At 36.1% G+C, this 19,860-nt stretch overlaps 1 protein-coding gene across 5 annotated transcripts; it reads left to right on the top strand.

Moving 5' to 3' along the window:
• The first annotated feature begins 14,698 nt into the window (after positions 1–14,698).
• LOC113710453 (transcription factor bHLH144-like) lies at positions 14,699–18,734 on the top strand. Of its 5 annotated transcripts, none has more exons than XM_027233473.2 (5): positions 14,709–14,855; positions 15,651–15,688; positions 15,900–16,036; positions 16,366–16,534; positions 17,493–18,734. In XM_027233473.2, the coding sequence occupies exon 5, from the start codon at positions 17,754–17,756 to the stop codon at positions 18,471–18,473; it is 720 nt and encodes a 239-aa protein (XP_027089274.1). In that variant the 5' UTR covers positions 14,709–14,855; positions 15,651–15,688; positions 15,900–16,036; positions 16,366–16,534; positions 17,493–17,753; the 3' UTR covers positions 18,474–18,734. The 5 variants fall into 5 exon arrangements, with proteins under 5 accessions (XP_027089271.1, XP_027089275.1, XP_027089274.1 ...); XM_027233472.2 differs by having other exon boundaries at positions 15,651–15,692; XM_072066003.1 differs by having other exon boundaries at positions 15,651–15,692; positions 15,897–16,036.
• Positions 18,735–19,860: the final 1,126 nt, after the last annotated feature.

Here is a 19,860-nt window from a genome sequence, read left to right as displayed (position 1 = left end):
GGTATGATATAAAACTGGAATTTTTCTTCAATTCTTTCGGACGTCCGGTAGGCTGATTTTCTGCGTCCGAAGTGTCGCAACGATTATCGGACGTCCGATCCTGACTTCTTGAGCGTCCGACAGCTTCAGCATACTTTGTCCCTTTCAAATGTGATTAATCTTTGAATCTGATTTGCTTCATAGCTGAAAGTATTTCTTGAAGAGATATTAGTATTATCCATTATTTTGTAAACATCAAAAGCAAGGGACCAAGGCCAATATTCTCCCCCTTTTTGATGATGACAAAAAAATGGATGGAAGAAAGAAAAGATTGAGCATATGAGCATAAACTCCCCCTCACTCATTGCATCCAAATTTATAATCTCAAAATAACTCCCCCTTACACATAGCATCCACATTTCTCCCCCTTTTTGTCATCATAAAATGAGAGTAAAAATATCATACCGTAATCTAACAATAATAACAGAAAATCTAATATTTCAAACAAAAAGGAAACAGAGAGATGATACCAGAGTTCAGCAATTATCAATATGTCAACATATCACAGAGAGTTCATCATTAGATCAGAATTGTTCTTTTCTCCCCCTTTTTGACACCATACAAATTTAGGAATATTCAAAAATATCAAGAAAAACTCAGGTCAAGGCATCAGAAACAGAAAAGCATTATAAACAAGAATCTCACCAATCTTACCAATATCTCCTACTTGTTAGAGTTAGTATCATGTCTAACTATCCACATGCATTTCATGCCTCTTCTCATGTTTTTTTCACATAATAATCACTTTTCATGTGACCTTTTTGACAACAAAAATTACACATAACCAAAGAATTATTTATATATACAAGTTTAATATATCTTACTTGTCTTCTCTTATAAATAGCAAATTCGTTGGAATTAGAATTCAACCTATTCTTTTGAAAACAGACTTGTTTCTTGTGTTTAAGCAACTCATTTAGACCATCCATTCTTCTTTTCAAATCACCTTGTTCCTTTTTGAACAATTCACAAATCTTTGTTTTTCTATCAAGCTCCAAGTGTAAAGCAATCTCACTCTTTTTGAAGTAATCATTTTCAGCTTTCAACTTTTTGTTTTGTTGAAAAAGATTTGCATTGTCTTGAAGAAGAAAACTAATTTTATGTTTTAATTCCTTGTTTCTAGCATAAGATTCCCTCAAACTATCATACAATTTTATAATGAAAGATTCAAGATCATCATCACTTTCATCATCACTTTCAAATTGAGAGTTAGAAGATGTTATTTCATCATCTCCAATAGCCATGAAAGCCAATTGAGCAGATTCTTCTTCCTCTTCAATTTCACCATCGGAGTTGCATTCATTCCATGTGAACCGGAAGTTATTGAATCTGGGTTTTCTTTCACCTTTTCTCTTATTCATTGGACACTCACTTGCGTTGTGTCCAGGTTGGCCGCATTCAAAGCACTTATCAGTTTACTTTTTGTTGAACTCTAGCTTCCCTTTGTTTCTCGAGTTGTTGAACTGATTTGGGAATGAATTGCTAGGTCCACCTTTTCTGAATCTCCTCTTGTTGAGTATTCGTTTGAAATTTCTTGTGATGAGTGCAATATCACTGTCGTCACCTTCTATGTCATCTCCATCTAAGGAGACTGTATCATCTTCATCTTGTAAGGCTTTTAGAGCAGTACTCTTTCTTACCTTTGCATCCTCTTCCTCTTGCACTTTGGACTTAAGTTTCAGCTCATAAGAGGTCAGAGAATTAATAAGAGATTCAATAGGCATAGTATTCAAATCTTTAGCCTCCTCAATAGCAGTCACTTTATTTTTTCAATCCTTGGATAAAGCATTCAAAATTTTTCTATTTTTCTCACCTAGAGAGTATTCCTTTTCCAGCACCTCTAAATCCTTAATAAGATCGTTGAATCTACAATACATCTCATCAATATTTTCATGAGGTTCCATCTTGAACGATTCATACTTGGTAACCAGAATAGATTTCTTTTGTTCCCTAACATTCTCACTTCCTTCATGAATTTCTCGCAGTTTGTCCCAAATTTCTTTAGCTGACTTACATCCCTTGACTCTAATAGATTCATTTGAGTCTAAAGCACAATATAACACATTCATAGCCTTTGCATTTAAGGTGAGATGAATTCTATCCGCAGCAATCAGTTCATTTCTTGTTTTTGGTCTAGGTCTATGAGTATTTTCATCTATAACAGAGGCATCATATGGACCTTCACTAATAATAAACCACAATTCAATATCAATAGATTGCAAAAAGATAATCATTCTTTCTTTCCAACTCACATAATTTGACCCATTAAACATAGGTGGTCTAATAACAGAATGTCCTTCAAAAAATATGGCATTATTGGTTGTCATATTTACTCCTAAGCCGATTGAGCTTAATCTCAAGGAGACCAAGCTCTGATACCAATTGTTAGGATCGAAGACAACCAAGTGGAAGAGATAAGCAGTGTAAAAATCACAAATGTAACAATAAGTAAATGAAAAGGAAAGAATTGCAAACCAATTAACTACCCAACTCCTCTTGAGCTTGTAGATTAATTCAAATAAGCTTTTTCAAGTTGATGAATTACAGTCACTCTTGCGTACAAAGGAAGGTTCACCTCCTCCTTACCCTGAACACCACTCAGTCAAGCCAGGAAGTTTTAATATCCCTCAGGACAACCCTCGCAGAGCTACACTCATGAAGTATTCACTCACAAATGAAAAGTTTACAATGAACCTCACACCACTAAGACTACAAATCTTCTTTGAAGAATATTTTCTCACTAAAATCACTCTAGATCTTTTGTATCTTCAGTGTGCAAAAGTTATTTTATATATCTGACCAACCACTATTTATATAGGACCAAGAAAGTGCCTTATTAAAGCTTCCAACGGATAGAAAGTAGCTGAAGAGTCAACTAGCCATTGGAGCATCGGACGTCTGGTACTCCTATTTTTTGCGTCCGACAGCAGGCAGTGAGTTTGAGAAATTTTTTTCAATTCTATCGGACGTCCGGTAGGTTGGTTTTCTGCGTCCGAAGGTATGATATAAAACTGGAATTTTTCTTCAATTCTTTCGGAAGTCCGGTAGGCTGGTTTTCTGCGTCCGAAGTGTCGCAACGATTATTGGACGTCCGATCCTGACTTCTTGAGCGTCCGACAGCTTCAGCATACTTTGTCTCTTTCAAATGTGATTAATCTTTGAATCTGATTTGCTTCATAGCTGAAAGTATTTCTTGAAGAGATATTAGTATTATCCATTGTTTTGTAAACATCAAAAGCAAGGGACCAAGGCCAACAAGTACAACTTCATGTTTGCTAAGGCATAAGAAGTCATGTGCTATCTGATTGCAAAAACTAAAAAAGGTAGTACAATTAACAAAGATCAATTTCCCATTTGTTGATGCTACTGAAGCTTCTCAAGCCTACCTTCACACCAAGACGTTTGATATGGTAGCCATGAGAGAAGCTACTGCTAAATGAGTACTTATACATGAGTATCCATTTTCAATTGTGGAGGAAGAGGGCTTCAACTTGATACAAAAAAGAGGGATGCCCGAATGGCAAAGAATTAATTGAACTATGAACAGAAATGACTGCATGTCAGTTTATGAAAGAGAGAAGACAACATTGAAGAACCAATTAAAGAAAGTCAAGAAAATTAGCTTGACTACAGATCTTTGGAAGTCCAAGAACCAAAAAAATGAGTATATGATTATAACCGAGCATTGGATTGATAGTCACTGGAGATTGTATAAACAGGTCCTCAACTTTGTACACGTCCCTCCTCCACGTCGAGGCATCCAAATTGCGAGTGCTATTTTCAAATGTTTAACGGATTGGGGAATTGAGGGCACGGTTTATACAGTCTCAATCGATAATGTCTCAAATAATGACAATGCATTGAGATGTTGGAAGGACACTGTTTCCAGAAACAAGTGTCTATTAGCAAAAGAAAAGTTATTTCATGTGAGAAGATGTGCTCAAATGCTAAATTTGATTGTTCAAGACAGCCTCAGTCAAATTAAGGAAATAGCTGACATAATCACGGACAGTATGGAGTTTATCAACAAGACCAATGGCAGACACTTGCAATTTGCTGAAATTGTATGCTAGCTGCAGTTGCCCGAAAAGTGTTAATTTATGATTGCAAGACAAGATGGAATTCTACCTATGAGATGCTAGCTTGTGCGCTGAAGTTTCAAGACATTTTTCCAAGATTCAAAGATAGAGAGCCAAATTATGATTTCTGTTCAACCACAGAAGATTGGAAAAGGTTGAAAAAGTGTGCAACATTTTACAAGTTTTTTGGACAGCAACTCATGTGATATCTGGTAGTGATTATTTGACAGCAAATTTATATTTAAGTAAAGTTTGTCGGGTAAAAGTACTACTAGATAGTAAGGTTGATGATGAAGATAACTTTGTTCGGTCAATAGTGCAAAGGATGAAGGTGAAATTTGACAAGTACTAAGGTGAATGTAACTTGCTAATGTCTATAGCAACTATTTTGGATATCAGGTGCAAGATGAGAGTCATAAACTATTGTTTTCCATTGATTTATTCTCCATGTGAAGTGTGAAGTAATATAAGTAAGGTTCGACAAGCCTTGTATGACGTATATGATGAATATGTGGAGATACATGTTTCAGGCCAACGTAGGTCATCTTCTCAGCTACTAATCGGTAATGATCACCCAACCAAAAGCAACAGTAGTGCATCTTCATCAGTGACCCACGTTTCGGGTATGAGTGAATTCTGACCCATATTGCTATCATTGAAAGTGTTCAACCTACCCAGAATGAGTCGGACACCTACTTTGAAGATGGTCTCTTCACTGCTGCAGAGGATTCAACGGTGAATATCGTAAACTTGGATGCCTTGAAGTGGTGGAAAAACACAACAAAATATAATATTCTTCCCAAGATGTTTGCTGATATTTTAGTCATTCCTATAAGCACTGTAGTTTCAGAAGCTACATTTAGTGCTGGAACCAGAGTAATCAACTCTTACAGTGCTTCCTTGGCTCTAGAAACTATAAAAATGTTGATGTGTACTGGAGATTGGTGTCGCAATCTACACGGGGTGAAGAAAAGGGAAAAAGTGACTAAAAAGCAAAATTATCATACATAATATTTAAAATATGCCTTACTATTTCTTGATTTCCTTTATTTTAATTTTTTCATTTTGCAGAAATTGAAGATTTAATAAGAGATTGTGTTGCCTATTTCTTGATTTCAGAGATGTTTGAGGTAATCTACCTTTAATTTCCTATTTAGAGTTTTGTCCAATTGTAGCTCATGATATTAAGACCTCAATGCCTTTAATTTGGAAGTTTCTTGGCTACTTTTTTTGTCCTTTTCTTGGCTAGTTTGTAGTTGGATTTAAGGCTGTTTTTTGCTGGTTTTTTAGGCTATTTCTTGATGGTTTTTTGTGCTGGATTTCTCTTAACTACTGAGTTGAAGTTGTGTGGTGTTTTTTTTGGTTTGTGGCTGTTTGGCTTCTTGTTGGCAGCTAAGTTGCTAATTTTTTTGCTACTTAACAGACCGGCAATGTTGAAGAGGCCTTGTTTGTCTTTGTTGTTGTTTCATTGTGATTGATATGGATAGTTTTGACTGTTGTTTTGTCCCTTTTCTTGGCTAGTTTTTAGCTATGTTTAAAGCAGTTTTTTTGCTGGTTTTTTGTGTTGAATTTCTCAATCAATGGACTATTTTTTTGACAATTTTCTGGCTGCTATTTTGCCTTTTTTTTTGGCAACACACTTGTTGGTTTCTTTTGTTTCTTAATGTAATTCATGCTGAAGAGCTTATGCATCAGAGCCCGACTTGTTGATAAAGTGTTGAATACACTATTTACATTTGAAACTTGTTAGTAACTTATAGTACTTGGATTCCTTGTGTGATAACGGTTGAACATTTCAAGTGTTGGACAACTTGTAATATTCGTGAACATTTTGCTTAGTGGATAATTGTAGGTCTTAGGATCAAGAATATGTGAAAATTATTGTTATTTTGCTCAAATTTTATCAAAAATATGCAAATAAAAATGCTGTTTTCTTGCCTAAATTTCCAAAAAATCGAGATGATTTCGATCTCCTCATTAGCCAAAAAATCAAGCTAAACTCAAGCCGACATCTCGAGTTGCTCGCGAGCCAAAAACCGAGCTAACCTTGCGAGCCATAAACGAGTCGATCTCGAACATTCCTTTCCTATGTTGAGTCGAGATTGAACATCATTTTTTGGGCTCGACGAGCTCGAGCTCGCATATAAATAAGTCTAGTTTGACTCAATAAATTTAAACTCAATTTGACTCGTTTGCAACCCTAGTCCGAACTATCTAGCCATAACTAAGAAGAGAAGATTAACTTACTATCTCTTAACGAAGTGCTCGGCAAAAATCTGCTCGTGACAAACACGTCGGGTTATCACCTCGGATATGCAATTACTGTGACGGCCCCACCTCCCCCTAGGGCGTACCCCAGGGTTCGGCGAGTCGCCTGCCCAACTCTCGCCGGGACTCACTCCCTCACTACAAACCTCAAACAAATTGCAATATAAATCTCAAATATACATCAAATCATACATACCCCGAGTACCAGAAAGTAAACCCTAGAAAAGTTGATAATTATAACCACCACAACAACTATATACATCTTGCCAGTTAACTTATAACAAGTACAAGCTCACTCATCTAAAATCGAAACACTAAACACCTTCCCGAGCGATCCCCCACGTCGGCCCCCTGCTAAGGAAAACAAATGGAATGGGGTAAGCTATATGCTTAGTGAGCAATCAGGGGAAAAATAAAACTCACATAATTAAACAAGTAAATCAGGATATTTCACATCAATAACAGAAAAGTAACATCACAAGTGTAGGATACGGGTGGCTCCAAAGCCAGTTCAATTCCCCGAACTTGAACGCCTGTTGACACTCCGTCAACCAAGTACTCATGGTCCGTAGACTCCACTTAAATGTTCCCCGTTCACCTTATCAACCCCCGCTGGCCAGTCAACAGCACACAGCAGCTCGAGCGAAATAAAGTAACTTAGCTTTCGTCAAAGCCATAACAAGAAACTAAATCCCAAGTTTAGCATGGAACTATCTTCGACCAAGCCCCGGCTGGCTCGAATAGTTCGTCTAACCCTTGGAACCGGGCTGGAACCAAGCCCTGAGATATCCGATCTCTCAATAGATGGTATCTCTCAACAAGTGCACAACAAGATACTTATCCCAAGCAGCACACAGCAAATGGGGTTTAATTCAAGTCACGAGATCACCCCTATCAGCACACAGCAAAAGGGTGATACTCAAGTCATGTAATTCCCCTCCTCAGCACACAGCAAGAGGGTGATACTCAACATAAAGTATGTATTCTCACATAGGAAATCAAAACAAAGGATGGGCTTAGGTCGAGTGAGATAAAGTACACCCTCGCCTATGTACCCATTTAACATGTACAAAGCACTTTAACAATTTCACATCAATAGCCACCCAATTACTCACTTGATACAACTTGGCACGAAAAATGATACAATTCACGGAGCTTGACCGTCACCGTCAAAAGCCTCAAGATCTGTATGGGGCAGATTATATACACACATGAGTGAAACGGCCATACAACAGCAATTTATAACTGAAACGATCAAATACCGTTGAAAACGGTCAAAATAATCAAAACGGTTACACGATCTTGTCCATAACGGGAGCTAGGGTCATCGGATCAAAATGTACTAGATAGTGTCTCGAACCTTAGATAAAAGGTTACAACTTCCATGAAGATAACTCAATCCATTTTTCAGTGTATCCAAGCTAAATTTGCAAAAATATAAAACTAGGACTCCGAAGACTAGTTTATCTTTCTCGTGAAACTTCGGCGGCATGCCCCTTGTGTTTACCCATTTTCCAGCCATTTATGGCTTCAATATTTTACTCAATCCAACCCAAAGTTATCCATAACACAATTCCATTTCAATAGTCATTCCATAGGCTCCAAAACAATACGAGAACAACAATTAAGCTAATATCAAGTGCGGAAACAATGTTTACAAAAACAGTTTTGATGGGGTTTTGCGGAACGGGCACATCCGAGGCTACGTTTATCGGATTGAAATGTAACTTATACCATTTCGAAGCTAAGACAAAGGTCTACAACTTTGATGAAGATCACTTAGTCCAATTTCCAGTGTAACCTGGTCAAATTCCCAAATTACAGAGCCAACTTTCAACTATACGGCTAATTAACTGCACTACACTAGAATGGTCATATCTCAGGCTACCAAGGTCCGTTTAAGGTGTTCTTGGTGGCGTTGAAAAGCTAAAACATAGTACGAAAACTTTCATGTTTTGGTAAAAGGCTAAATCCGAACGGATTATAGTGAATAAACACAACCAAATAGACTAAACTGTCCACGCGGAACTCTGGAATGTAACCTAGAACAGTGAGGGTATTTTCATCTTTTCACAAGCTACGTTACTCCGATTGAGCTGAAATTTTGTAGGAACCTATAAAATATCATTCTATACAACTTTTATGTTTTAGTCCAAGCCTAATTCGGTCTCTAACTATGAGTACTAAAACCGGGCAAAACTGAATTTTCAAGTTCCTGAAATCTGGAAATTCTTGAAATCAAATGCTAATTTCTTTATTTTTGGCTTGCTTCACCATCTTAACTTCCCATATTAAACTTTAAACATAAAAGCCCCAAATTTTAAGCACTAGAAGAATCATAGGAAAGCTGTAAAAATTCAAATAAAATGGAAAATCATGATCCAAGCCTCTATTTCACCACATACATCTATAATTCAGCCATATGTGACATATTTAGCAACAAATCACGAATTTAATCGGAGAATCAAGGTTCTAGCATGTATACCTTTCCAAGGCAACTAGAAACAAGTGTTCAAGGTCTTTGTTCCTCAAGAAAATTACACCGGTAGGTAGCACTTGAGCTAGATAACAACTTAATCGGTTTAGAATTTTTGTTTCTCACTTGGATGGTGCAAATCAAGAAGAAAATGGTTGTTTCTTGCTCTCCCTTTTCTCTCTCTCTTGTCTCGGCCAGAAGAAGAAGAAAATGAGGAAGAATGAGCTAGATTTGGAAGATAAGAAAGCAAGAAGATTAGGATTAATTTAGACCACATGTTGGCCAACACTTGGCTCAACCACAACCACACAAATTTTCTCTTTCTTTCCTTGCATTTTAGCCACAAATTTCGGTCAAGAGATAGCCATGAGGGGGAAGATATTTTGCTCAATTAGTGATAAGCTTGTATGGTAAGAAAGTGGTGATCAAGTGGTGCGTTCAATCGGTAGTGCACGGTACACGTCGATTCACACCGTTTTTCCTTAAATCACATGTACTAGGGTTTTTACTTCCTATTCACTAACTTTATATCATTGCTTCTAATCACATATTATTTCTCACTTAAAATCACTCTTAATCACCAAATTTGATCCTCGCTCCATACCGAAAAATCATCCGGCGAAAAATCGCAAAAACCCTAATTTGCTCCAATCTTGAAAACGAAAAGTGAAACCCTACTTTCTAGGTTCATTTGCACTTATTGTGGGGTGCTTGAGTAGTAGGGCGATAATAAATGAATAATTTCCAAATAAAAGGAATTTTAAGAAAAATGTGATGAATTTTACAATTCCATAGAATAAAATTAGGGTTTTGAGTCAAATATCAGGGATTTAAACATAATCACAAGTAAACTAGGGTTTTTGATTAAAATTTTAGGGTTTCTAGTCTTTTAAAACAAAATAAGGTTTTAAATCAAACCCAAAGAAATAACTTTAGTATCTTCCTTGAAACAAAACAATGTTTTAAAATAAAATGAACTAAAGAAACCGTAAAACAATAGCATCTTAAAAGTTGGGGTGTCACAATTACAGTTTGACTTACGATGAAAACGAATTGATTTGTCTATAAACTTTCAAAGATCTACAAAAAAGAATCAATTTCTAACCTACTTCGATAATTCATGGACGGCTGTTTTAGTAGCCCACTCCATTCCACCATCAACGGGAAGTTCATGGGAACATTATTGATAAAAGAGGCATCATAATGGGAGCCATAAATGATCCGCTTTACAACAACGGGCAGATGCTCCAATATGAATAACTTCAAGAGAAAGTGAAAAATTAATTCAAACTTGAATTAAGAAGAAATATACTATAACTATAAATAAACTATACCATATCTTTACCAATAAAAAATAGAAATGCCCCCCTAAAGAGTAGGCTTCCTCCAACTTGACTTTTGTCAAATTAATTTGGAGAAGGGTTAGCATCGATGCTCCCAATGCAAAATTTTTGATCCTATCAATGTCTTCCAAAAAATTTAAAAAGACAAGATGGATTGCATTATTGGAGGAGGGAACGATTACTGGTTCTATCAAATATAGGACTAGTGCTTGTACAGTAGCAACATCTTTCTGCTCTCCCTTAAAGGCTTCAAAGTGAATCCCCACGTTCGCTTGTTTAATCTTTGTCTCTCACCCATCAATCTATCCCACAAAGCATATAACTGTTCCTCCTCAACCTCTCTTGTGATAACTGGTTTGCCGTCTATTAGCAAACCTGCTATTCTTAATACATTTTCCAATGCGATAAATAAATTCTCTTCCCCGAAGACTAAGCATCCATTTTCATTATCATAATAATTGACAACAGCGGTTAATAGCATAGACAAGTGATCAGCAGGCTCCACAAGTTTCAGCAATCTATCGAATCCACTTCCATGTAATCGCAGTTTGATAGATTCAGGAACTCCATCTGCAACACTTGAAGTATTTTTTTGTAAAATCAACAATAACTAGGGTCCCCCTACAAAAAATAAAGTAATTAAAATCAAATTAAATAACCATAACTACAATAGAAGTATCAACACATTTTTCTAAAAAATGGTGGATGAATGAATAAACTTACTAAGCTTGGGTGTTTCGACATGTCGGGAACAGCTCCCAAAGTAGAACCATCCCTTCTCGTTCCCACTATTCTGAGTTCCCCAGTACCGCAGATTGTCTCGAAGAAATCTAATGGTCAGTATCCTTAAGTCGGCTTTCAATTGCTTGACATAGATCACCACCCGACCTTCAAGAGGAAGCGCTGCTGACTGGTGCTTCTAAACCCAGTAGATGTTGTAACCTCGGCGGAAGGATAGGCCCGCAGCAGCACCCTTGACCTAGCCTCGCCTATGGTGCTCCTGAATAAAGGGAGCTCGCTATAATCAATGGCGAAAAGATTTGGTGGAGCTCGGGAAACTACCACACCCTCATCCTGCAGCAACTCGGCCCCAAAAGCGTAGTTGAACAAAGCCTCCGAGTCTCCCGAGGACTTGGAGAACCCTATTTCCTTGAAGTCTCCTATGATGTTCTCTCCAGAACTGGTCGCCTCCTCTATACTAGTGGTTTCCTCTTCTAACGAGTTGGGACTCTTGACTTTCTCAAAGTTCGGCCTCACTGTTTTTTTGTGGGTTTGAACTATTCCAACCATAACTAAGAAGAGAAGATTAACTTACTATTTCTTAATGAAGTGCTCGGCAAAAATTTGCTCGTGGCAAACAAGTTGAGTTATCACCTCAGATATGCAATTACAGTTTAACTTCGGTGAAAATAAACTATAATCACCCCCTATTTATAGAAGGGGAGGAAGGTAAAAAGGCAAACTTTTCGAACTTCGAAACGCCCGCTTGTCCCTCTCTCTACATTAAATGGCTGACGATTCGACTAACACCTCCACAACAAGACACGTCAATCACTCTCAAGCTACGTTTCACCTTCTCATAACCCAAGGTATCAACACGTTTCTCTTCTGGATTGCGAAATATAGTCTCAGATGGAGCATCGGCTGAACTCACTCTACCCAAGGCTGGGGGGCTTATGTGGGCACCTTGGTCTTCTTGGGTTAAATCCTCCCCGTCCATTCCCCTAAATGTAATATATTGTACCAATATATTATTATCCTACTTTCTTAAAATGTATTGTTATATGGGATTTACCTTGTACAATCATAGCTCTTACTCTGTTTCTTACTTAATCTTGTTTTGTCTCTTTTTAACCCAAAAAAAAGGTAAAGAAGTGATAGAATGTAAACCAAGTAAGCCAAATATTATGAACTTGTATATAATTTCTATTCTAAGTACAAAGATATTAATGAAAACAAATTGAATATAGTTTTCAAATCTAATTAAATATCATCTTTTTTATGTAATACAACCACTACATAATAATTAATAGAAATGAGTTTAGAGAGCTCCAGATAGACTAGAAATGCCTAGCTGAGGGAATGTGTGGAGTCTTAAATAGAGAAACCTGCAAAATCTTCGTTTTACTATGATTTGGAGTTTTTTTAATTGATAATAGTCTAGCTTTCAGAAATCTTGGCAAAGATAGCATTTGACATGAAAAAGCTTATCCATTTAGTTCAAAGAAAACTAATAAAGTTATTGCTATATCTTGAGAAAGCTTGTTAATGCTCTCCCCACGATGTTATTTATTTTAAAGTAGATGTTTTATTATTTGTCTTGAACAGTTTTCTAATAAAATCTCCTCTTTCCCTACCAAAATTTTTGTCCAAAAACTTCCTTCTCTTTTATAATTTCCTTTCTTTCATTTCTTTTTCAATCATTTTTTGTGGTAACTTGTTATAAATTTTTTGCAATTGTACTTCTTAGTTTGTTATCTCTACCATGAATTATTAATTGATAATCAACAAGAACAAACCTATCATTAGTAGCAAAAAATAGAGTGGCATGTGGCTTTTATAAAAGTAAGATATAAAGAAATTTTTTTATTAACTTTTTGGAATGTAATGTAGGAAGAATCAATTTCAATGTACTATCTACGCTACACAAGTAGAATCAGACATGGTGCATTGTTGTTAGCATGTCCATCTACCTTTACTATCCTAGGATTTTACAACTCAAAATTACAAATCCATCAGGACGACTAGGTTTTCTAGAATATTAATTGAAAATTAGATTCTCCTAAAATTTTTGCCTATGATTCAAGAAAGTAGAGAATGTTTTGATAATTTAAATTTTAGATACTATATTAACTGAATGTAAATTACTTATGATGTTCTCTTTAGCTCTTAGTCAAATATGTATTTTTAAAAAATTAAGTTTACGGTATTGGGCTTAATACCGTAATCCCAATACCGCCTGTCTAAAATTAAGTCAAATATGAACATTGGATGAATGACAACTATGCATATCATAAATCCAACAGTGATAGTATATACACTGTCAGTACATATAAGATTTACTCTAATAGTATTAGTACACAATCTTGAAAACCATAAATTTTGATTGAGGAAACTTTTTTCTGTTAATATTAAATTTCTTAATTCTCCATATGTTTTCATGAACTATTGGGTACAAAACAAACAAATGACCATACTTTGTATTTATCATAGGGTTTTACAATTCTACGATGGAACCTATAATCCAATTCTATTTGATTTCAATCGACTCAACGTAGATTTCCAAATTTAAAAACAGTGACAACGGCCAGAGACTCTTGTCATCATTCGTGTATCTATCTAAGATTTTTAACTTTTGGAGGAAAATCTATTCTAGCTTAGTTGATAATATAAATTTTCCACATAATCTTGCAATTTTTTTCTTTTTCTTTTCTATTTCTAGTAGATTCAACTATACTTTATCTAATATTTTGTGAACCTACGTAGCAACTAAGTTTGCATTTCAATTATAAAACTACTATATTTTTATTTTAGATCTATATAACGAGTGCCCATTAGACATTCAGTAAAATGTATGTGTTAGATATTTTGGAAAGGCAAAATTAATTCAAAAACATGTATAAATGCAAGTGAGGATAATAATTGTTAGTGAGTATATATACATATATATATATATATGGTAGGTTGATTGAAATTTAGACATGTTAACGGGTTCTTAACAATGGGCACTTGTTAAGATGTACTTCAAGTGTTAACTTTCTGGAAAAATAAAATTAATTAGGAAAGTTATAAATGCAGTGAAGGGTAATAATCGTTAATGTGTGTATATATATGATAGGTTGAATGATATTTAGGTGTATTAACGAATAATCAGTATTAGCAGTTGCATTGAGAAGTTGTGAATACTAGTTTGATGAATTAAAACGAAGGAGAACGAGAAGAGGAAAAAAAAGGACAAAGGAAAAAAAAGGACAAAGGAAAAAAGGAAAATTAATAAATTATAAAACCTATTCTTATGTTACCAAACATTCTATGGGTGCCACACAAAAATTCAATCCTGTTAAATAGCTTACCATGCACCCATCCATAACAATATTGATTGTGTAATTTGAACCAAACAGCTACAACTTTATGTTAAAGAGCGGTTGACCATTATTTGGCTGCCAAATTGGCCCTAGACAACTGGTATTAACTAAACTAAACTAATTACTCCTTAATTAACTGCTAATAAGTGTTCTTATTTTTTTGAAAAAAATTGCTAAAAAGTGGTCACCTAGAGATTTCAGCCTGACTAAAAAAGATCCACACTTCAGCTAGAAAGATACGCATACATTGTCAAACCTCGTGAGCCCCACTTCTCCTTCACGCGTGCTCTTCCATCCAACGGCCACATTTCCGTCCGCATTATACGGAAAGCGCTTTACTTTCGTTGATCGTACGGCTACCAATCTCGGCCTTTGACTCCTTCCTGTCGTTACACATCCCAAGATAATAAACAACCCAATTTACGTGCATCACTCACGCCCGCAAACACTCCCGCACTAAACTATCTTTCTCCCCCATTCACACACAAATTTTTGCAGACTAAAATCTAGCAGGAAAATTCAAGATTTTTGAGAGGGACCCAAGTTTTATTTTCCTTTATCCTTGGTGGGTTTCTACGAAGATCTTTCTTCTTGTAGAAATATATTTAGTTTTAGTGTAAATTTGTACTGGGTAGTGGGTACTTCTGGTTCTGAAGTTTTATTTTTGGATGCTATGTTAATTTAGCTTTTGTTGTTTGCTTACTGGCTCATTGACAATTTTTTATGGCAAAATTTGAATTAATCCAATTATTGTGCTTGTTAATCTTTGGCTTTTGTTGTTTATGTGGGTTGATATATGCGTATATGTGCAATAGATTAACGGATGGTCTTGCTGATTGGATTTTCTCTTTTACTTGTTCTTGAATTTTGATATATATTCCTTTGGGTTGGATTAATCTTAGTGCTATTTATTTTTTTGCCTTTTCGTTTGAGTTGAATATTATTGCAAAACAGTTTCCATTTGCTTTTGTTTGTCTTCTCTGTTGCTCAGCTATGGCTACTTAGTCCAAAATTAACTGCGAACGGTTGTGATTGTTAGTTGTGTTTTGCTTGAAGAGTCCATGATCCCAAGTACCGTATAGTATTTTTACTGCTGCCATTATCCACTCAACTTTTCCGTAGAAGTACACATAATATGGTGTGCATTCTAACCTTTAGCAGTGCGAATTAGCGCTGCTATTGAATTGAATTGAACTCAGATTCACGCTCGAATCAAGTTGGAATCCAAAAGTACTTGACTTGATGGCTTTTTGAGCATAACTATATACTTATCTTATTTTTTGTATTTTGAATAAATGAAATCTCTATGATATCCATTTTACAAACAATTATAGCTAGTTTTATTTTCTTATTCGATTAGGCTCAAAGACAAATTCAAGCTGGAGCTCGATTTTTACAGTAGGTGATTGATCAATTTTGAGCATGATAAATTTGAGGCGAGCTTGGCTCAACTAAGCCAAAACTCGGCTTGACTCAACTCTTTTGCAGCCCTAAGTGCATAGTTCTGCGAATGAGTATCATTGGGCATGTGGCAATTAAGAATTTCCTCATTTGAAGTAATTTGTTCTTTTTCCAATTAACATTTTTTGTTATCCGTGTAATCTAGCAGAGCATTGGACAACATCTTCTGTTAACCAGAGCTGAGGAGGAAATCAACATGCCGTGGGCGTTTTCATCTCTCAATTATTGTGGGAAGTGTGTGCGCTTGGTTGTGTTCTTTCGCGTGATTCTGTAATTTATTCTTTGGTAAGAATTTTGGCAGCTTCTGCCTCTTCTTTTACGTCTGGACATGTTAAATCTTTGTTGAAATTTATTACGTACGTAAGCATTGTGAAATAATCTAACTTATTAATGTAAGAGCAAATGAATTGTAACTTCAAAAATTTGGGAAATGCTTTTTATGAATGTTGTGTAAGTTGAGAAAAGAATATGTTAGATACATGGGGTTTCTCTGATTGTTTCTTGGACAGATTCAGGTTTTGGTTTATTTGTATTTTTCTTGTTGTATTGCTGAATCTTATAACTGCTTTCTTTGGACTTGAATTTCTTATCCTCTGCTGGGCTTGTTTTAACAGGTTTATCTCTCAAAGTCATTATTTTGCTCTTGGCTTTTTGCTGCGTTCAGTTGTACTGAGAATGTACATTGCTGTCGGTACTGAGAAATATCAAGCTGCAAAGGAAGTTGGAAAGACTAAAATGAGTGTCAGGAATATTGTTAACTGCCAATTGATGCAAGTTTGTCAGGTAAATTGCTTAGTTAATGAATCTTGGGTTCAGCAAGTTGCTTGCTGGAGTTTTAGGCCGGCATTATATTAGCCCTACTCTACAAGGGACCTGGATTTGTTGGGCTCTTTTGTGCTTATTTTACTGTTCTTTCTTATATGAATGTCCAGAAAATGTAGTGCAGATTGCTTGTTTTTCTCTCTTTCGAGCAGTTTCTTTTTTAGGTCATCTTTGTAGAGGTACTATGTGATGTTCCCACAATGGATTTACTGTCACTCTTATAAATTTATTTATTTTCGGTCGTTACCTATCTTTTTAAGAATTATTTGCAGTGGCTGTGTGGGCATTGTCTTTTTATTTTTTCCTCTCCTTTGTATGGCCAAGAAAAAGGAAGTAGAAACTGGAAATTGGTTCTATGAATCTAAATGAACAATTTTCTTATATGTGGCATGTTTTCCAATCCATTATTCCCAGTAGTAGTCTCAACGTTTGCCTTTGTAGATAGAAGCCTGACTGTTTTGTCTCAAGCAATGATTCTGTTCTTTACCCCCTGCATTCATTCTGTTTCTCTCTGAGACTTATCTTTCTCTTTGCATTTTAAAACCCATGTAACTGCTCAAATCATTAGTCATTTAAACTATTAATGCACACAGGAGTGTGTGTACTTTCTGGGTTATAGTTGAGTCCATAGGTTGCTTGGGAATAATAGCAATAGCTGATGAAGTCACTGTAATGTCTAATTACCTCACCACCAGTTAAGAAACTATTATATAATGTTCTTATCTGCTTTAATTACTTGTAATTGTTAGATTATTTCCAGCGTTAGTGAATAAACTGCTTTATGCACCACTTAGTGTTTAAGTGGGGAAAAGAAGAAATGAAACCTCTTTTTCATATTTTGATTGTCCAGTTCTGCTTTCTTCCTTCTTTTGCTTGTCAAATGATAACGCTTGTTCTGATGGACTTTTGTTGCTTGCAGGCTGAATACTTCCGTCAATTGCTTAAACCTGTGACGTAGCTGGTGTGGTAGAGGCCTTTGGATACTGGGACGGGTGGCTTCTTTCTGTCTTTTGTCATATAAAATTGAAAAGGAAGTTTCCAAGTATTTGGTGTTCTGATTGTTCCAGACCGCAACTTCAGCTGTGATGGAAACACCTTAGGTTTACTTTTTAGTTTCCTTGTACTTTTGGGACCTGCATACTTGTCTATTGGAACACATTTGCATTTTACAAGATTTCTCATGCAGAAAAACCAACAACTTTTCCCTAGAAAACCTTTCCTCAGTCCTGCAAATGAAGCAGGTGGCTACATGCTTAGTGCCCCTATATCATCTGTCTTTGGTGAAACCATTTGTCCGCCTGGTGCGACAGGTCTGTGGCCTTTACATGATGTTGAATTTCGGCCCTCTGAAACCTGCCCCAGGAATTTCATTATCTTTGACCAAACTGATAACAGAAGTCAAATCATGCTCCACCCAGCTACTGGATCCAGATTCTGTTATCCTGGTTCAAACACATGGGCTGCTCCCTCTGAATACAAGGCTGTCAAGTTTGCAGACAATGAGCATAGAGAAGTTACTTCTCTGAAGGAAGATTCAGATGATATCAATGCATTATTGAGCTCAGATGATGAACATGAAGAATGTGATGATGACGAGTTGAGTACAGCACGCGCAAATGTCTACTGTGGAAGCAATTCTCCTGATTCATGCTCTAATTATGATTCTCCTCCCAGAAAAACGAGGATAACTTCTTCAAGGAAGACATCTGGAGATGTCAGTAGCTGCACTGGAAGAAAACGTCAGAGAATGAGGAAAATGGTCAAGGCATTACGAGGAATTGTACCTGGTGCCCACCAGATGGATACTGTAGCAGTTCTCGATGAAGCTGTTAGGTACCTTAAGTCTCTCAAGGTAGAAGTACAGAAGCTTGGAGTTGGGAAATTGAAGAGCTACACTTGAAAAAAGTCTGCGTGTACTTCTAATGACCGTAATGCCTCATTTGCTTTTTATCATTTTTCAGTCTCTAATTTTATCCTCCAATAAGAGAATAACGCAGCCTTAGACTTGCTTATGTTATGGGATTGTCTTGAGCTTCCTTGTATAGTTCTTCTGCCAATTTGTACGAGTTGCAAGCCATTGGTTCTGTGACTTGGTACTTGAATGTATCTCTGCTTATTTTGCACATGTGGAGGACAATAGATGCTGTTTAATTTAGCTTAATCTCTTCGATTTGCTGGCTGTCTTTTAGACTTTAATTTTCTGTAAGGCTTTTATTATTACATTGTGGTCTTAGGGCTATTAGACTCAAGTGATGATCAAGTAGTAACAAATTACTTGCCTTTTAGCCATATAAATGTTTGTTGTATTGTATGTTTATTCCGCCTTTTCATGCAGCAAAGCTATTATAGCAATAGGAGTCTCAGAATTCTGAGGTATTTGTTATTTTAGTAGCTAATGTGGAAGCATCAGCTGCAAATTGTAGTAACACATTTTCTGTGCTTCCCTTGATGTTTCTTTTTAATTATTTATTTATTTTGCCTTGCTTGCGAGTTCCGAACTCATGACCTCGTCTGTTTGGAGTTATACTCGAATCCTAAAGGTAATCAACATTTGGTACTGAAAGGGAATGAGCGGCTAAGGGAGGAACTGTTTGTGGTACAAGATCATCCTTTTGATTCCTTGTTGAGAAGGAATATGAGGCTGCAGAGATGTCCATTGAAAAGACTTTTCCAAGAATGGTTTCCAGGAAGGGGATTTGCATGCTGCTAGTTTTTTCTAGGAAAATGTATAATAGTACATCATGCTCAGACTAAGATCCTGACCCAGTTTATACACAGATTGCACAGGATATTCATATATGTTAGTAGCTGGAAAAGAAGTACAGAGATCACTTGAGCTTTTGGATGATTGTTTAGAGTTAGCTACCTTCTATTTTTCGTTTGAGTAGGCCTTGGCAGCTCCTGGCATTTACTGTTTTTCTTTGTTTCTATTCTATAAAGCATAATAAAATAATTAAAGAAACAAAAACAATGAACATTGGTTCACAATTGTAAAAGTAACACACTCAAAACAAGAATTTAGACTTGCGAGTCCTTACTAACCAAAATCCTTGCTTCGTCGCCAACAAGTGCATGCCCCTGTTGGCACTTTCGCTGAATATGATGAAGAAAATGGGAAGCTCAGAAAAAAGGGGAAGCTCTAGAGGGTCATTGCACATTTTCTAAACGTTTTACTTTTTTTTTTTTTTGCAACGATAACATTCCTATAATCTAATAAATCCTATTCTACAGGGAGAGAGAGCCTAAAAAAACTATATAAGAGACAAATTTGATTAGATCAAAAGGAT

Source organism: Coffea arabica, chromosome 9e (genome assembly GCF_036785885.1).
Source record: "Coffea arabica cultivar ET-39 chromosome 9e, Coffea Arabica ET-39 HiFi, whole genome shotgun sequence".
In the NCBI taxonomy this organism is placed as follows: domain Eukaryota; kingdom Viridiplantae; phylum Streptophyta; class Magnoliopsida; order Gentianales; family Rubiaceae; genus Coffea; species Coffea arabica.
Note: the sequence above shows the minus strand (reverse complement) of the source record. Positions and strands in the feature narration are given on the sequence as shown.

What these genes read in the sequence shown, in the direction of transcription:
- LOC113710453 (XM_027233470.2), top strand. Translation starts at nt 17,754, where the DNA reads ATGCAGAAAAACCAACAACTTTTCCCTAGAAAACCTTTCCTCAGTCCT.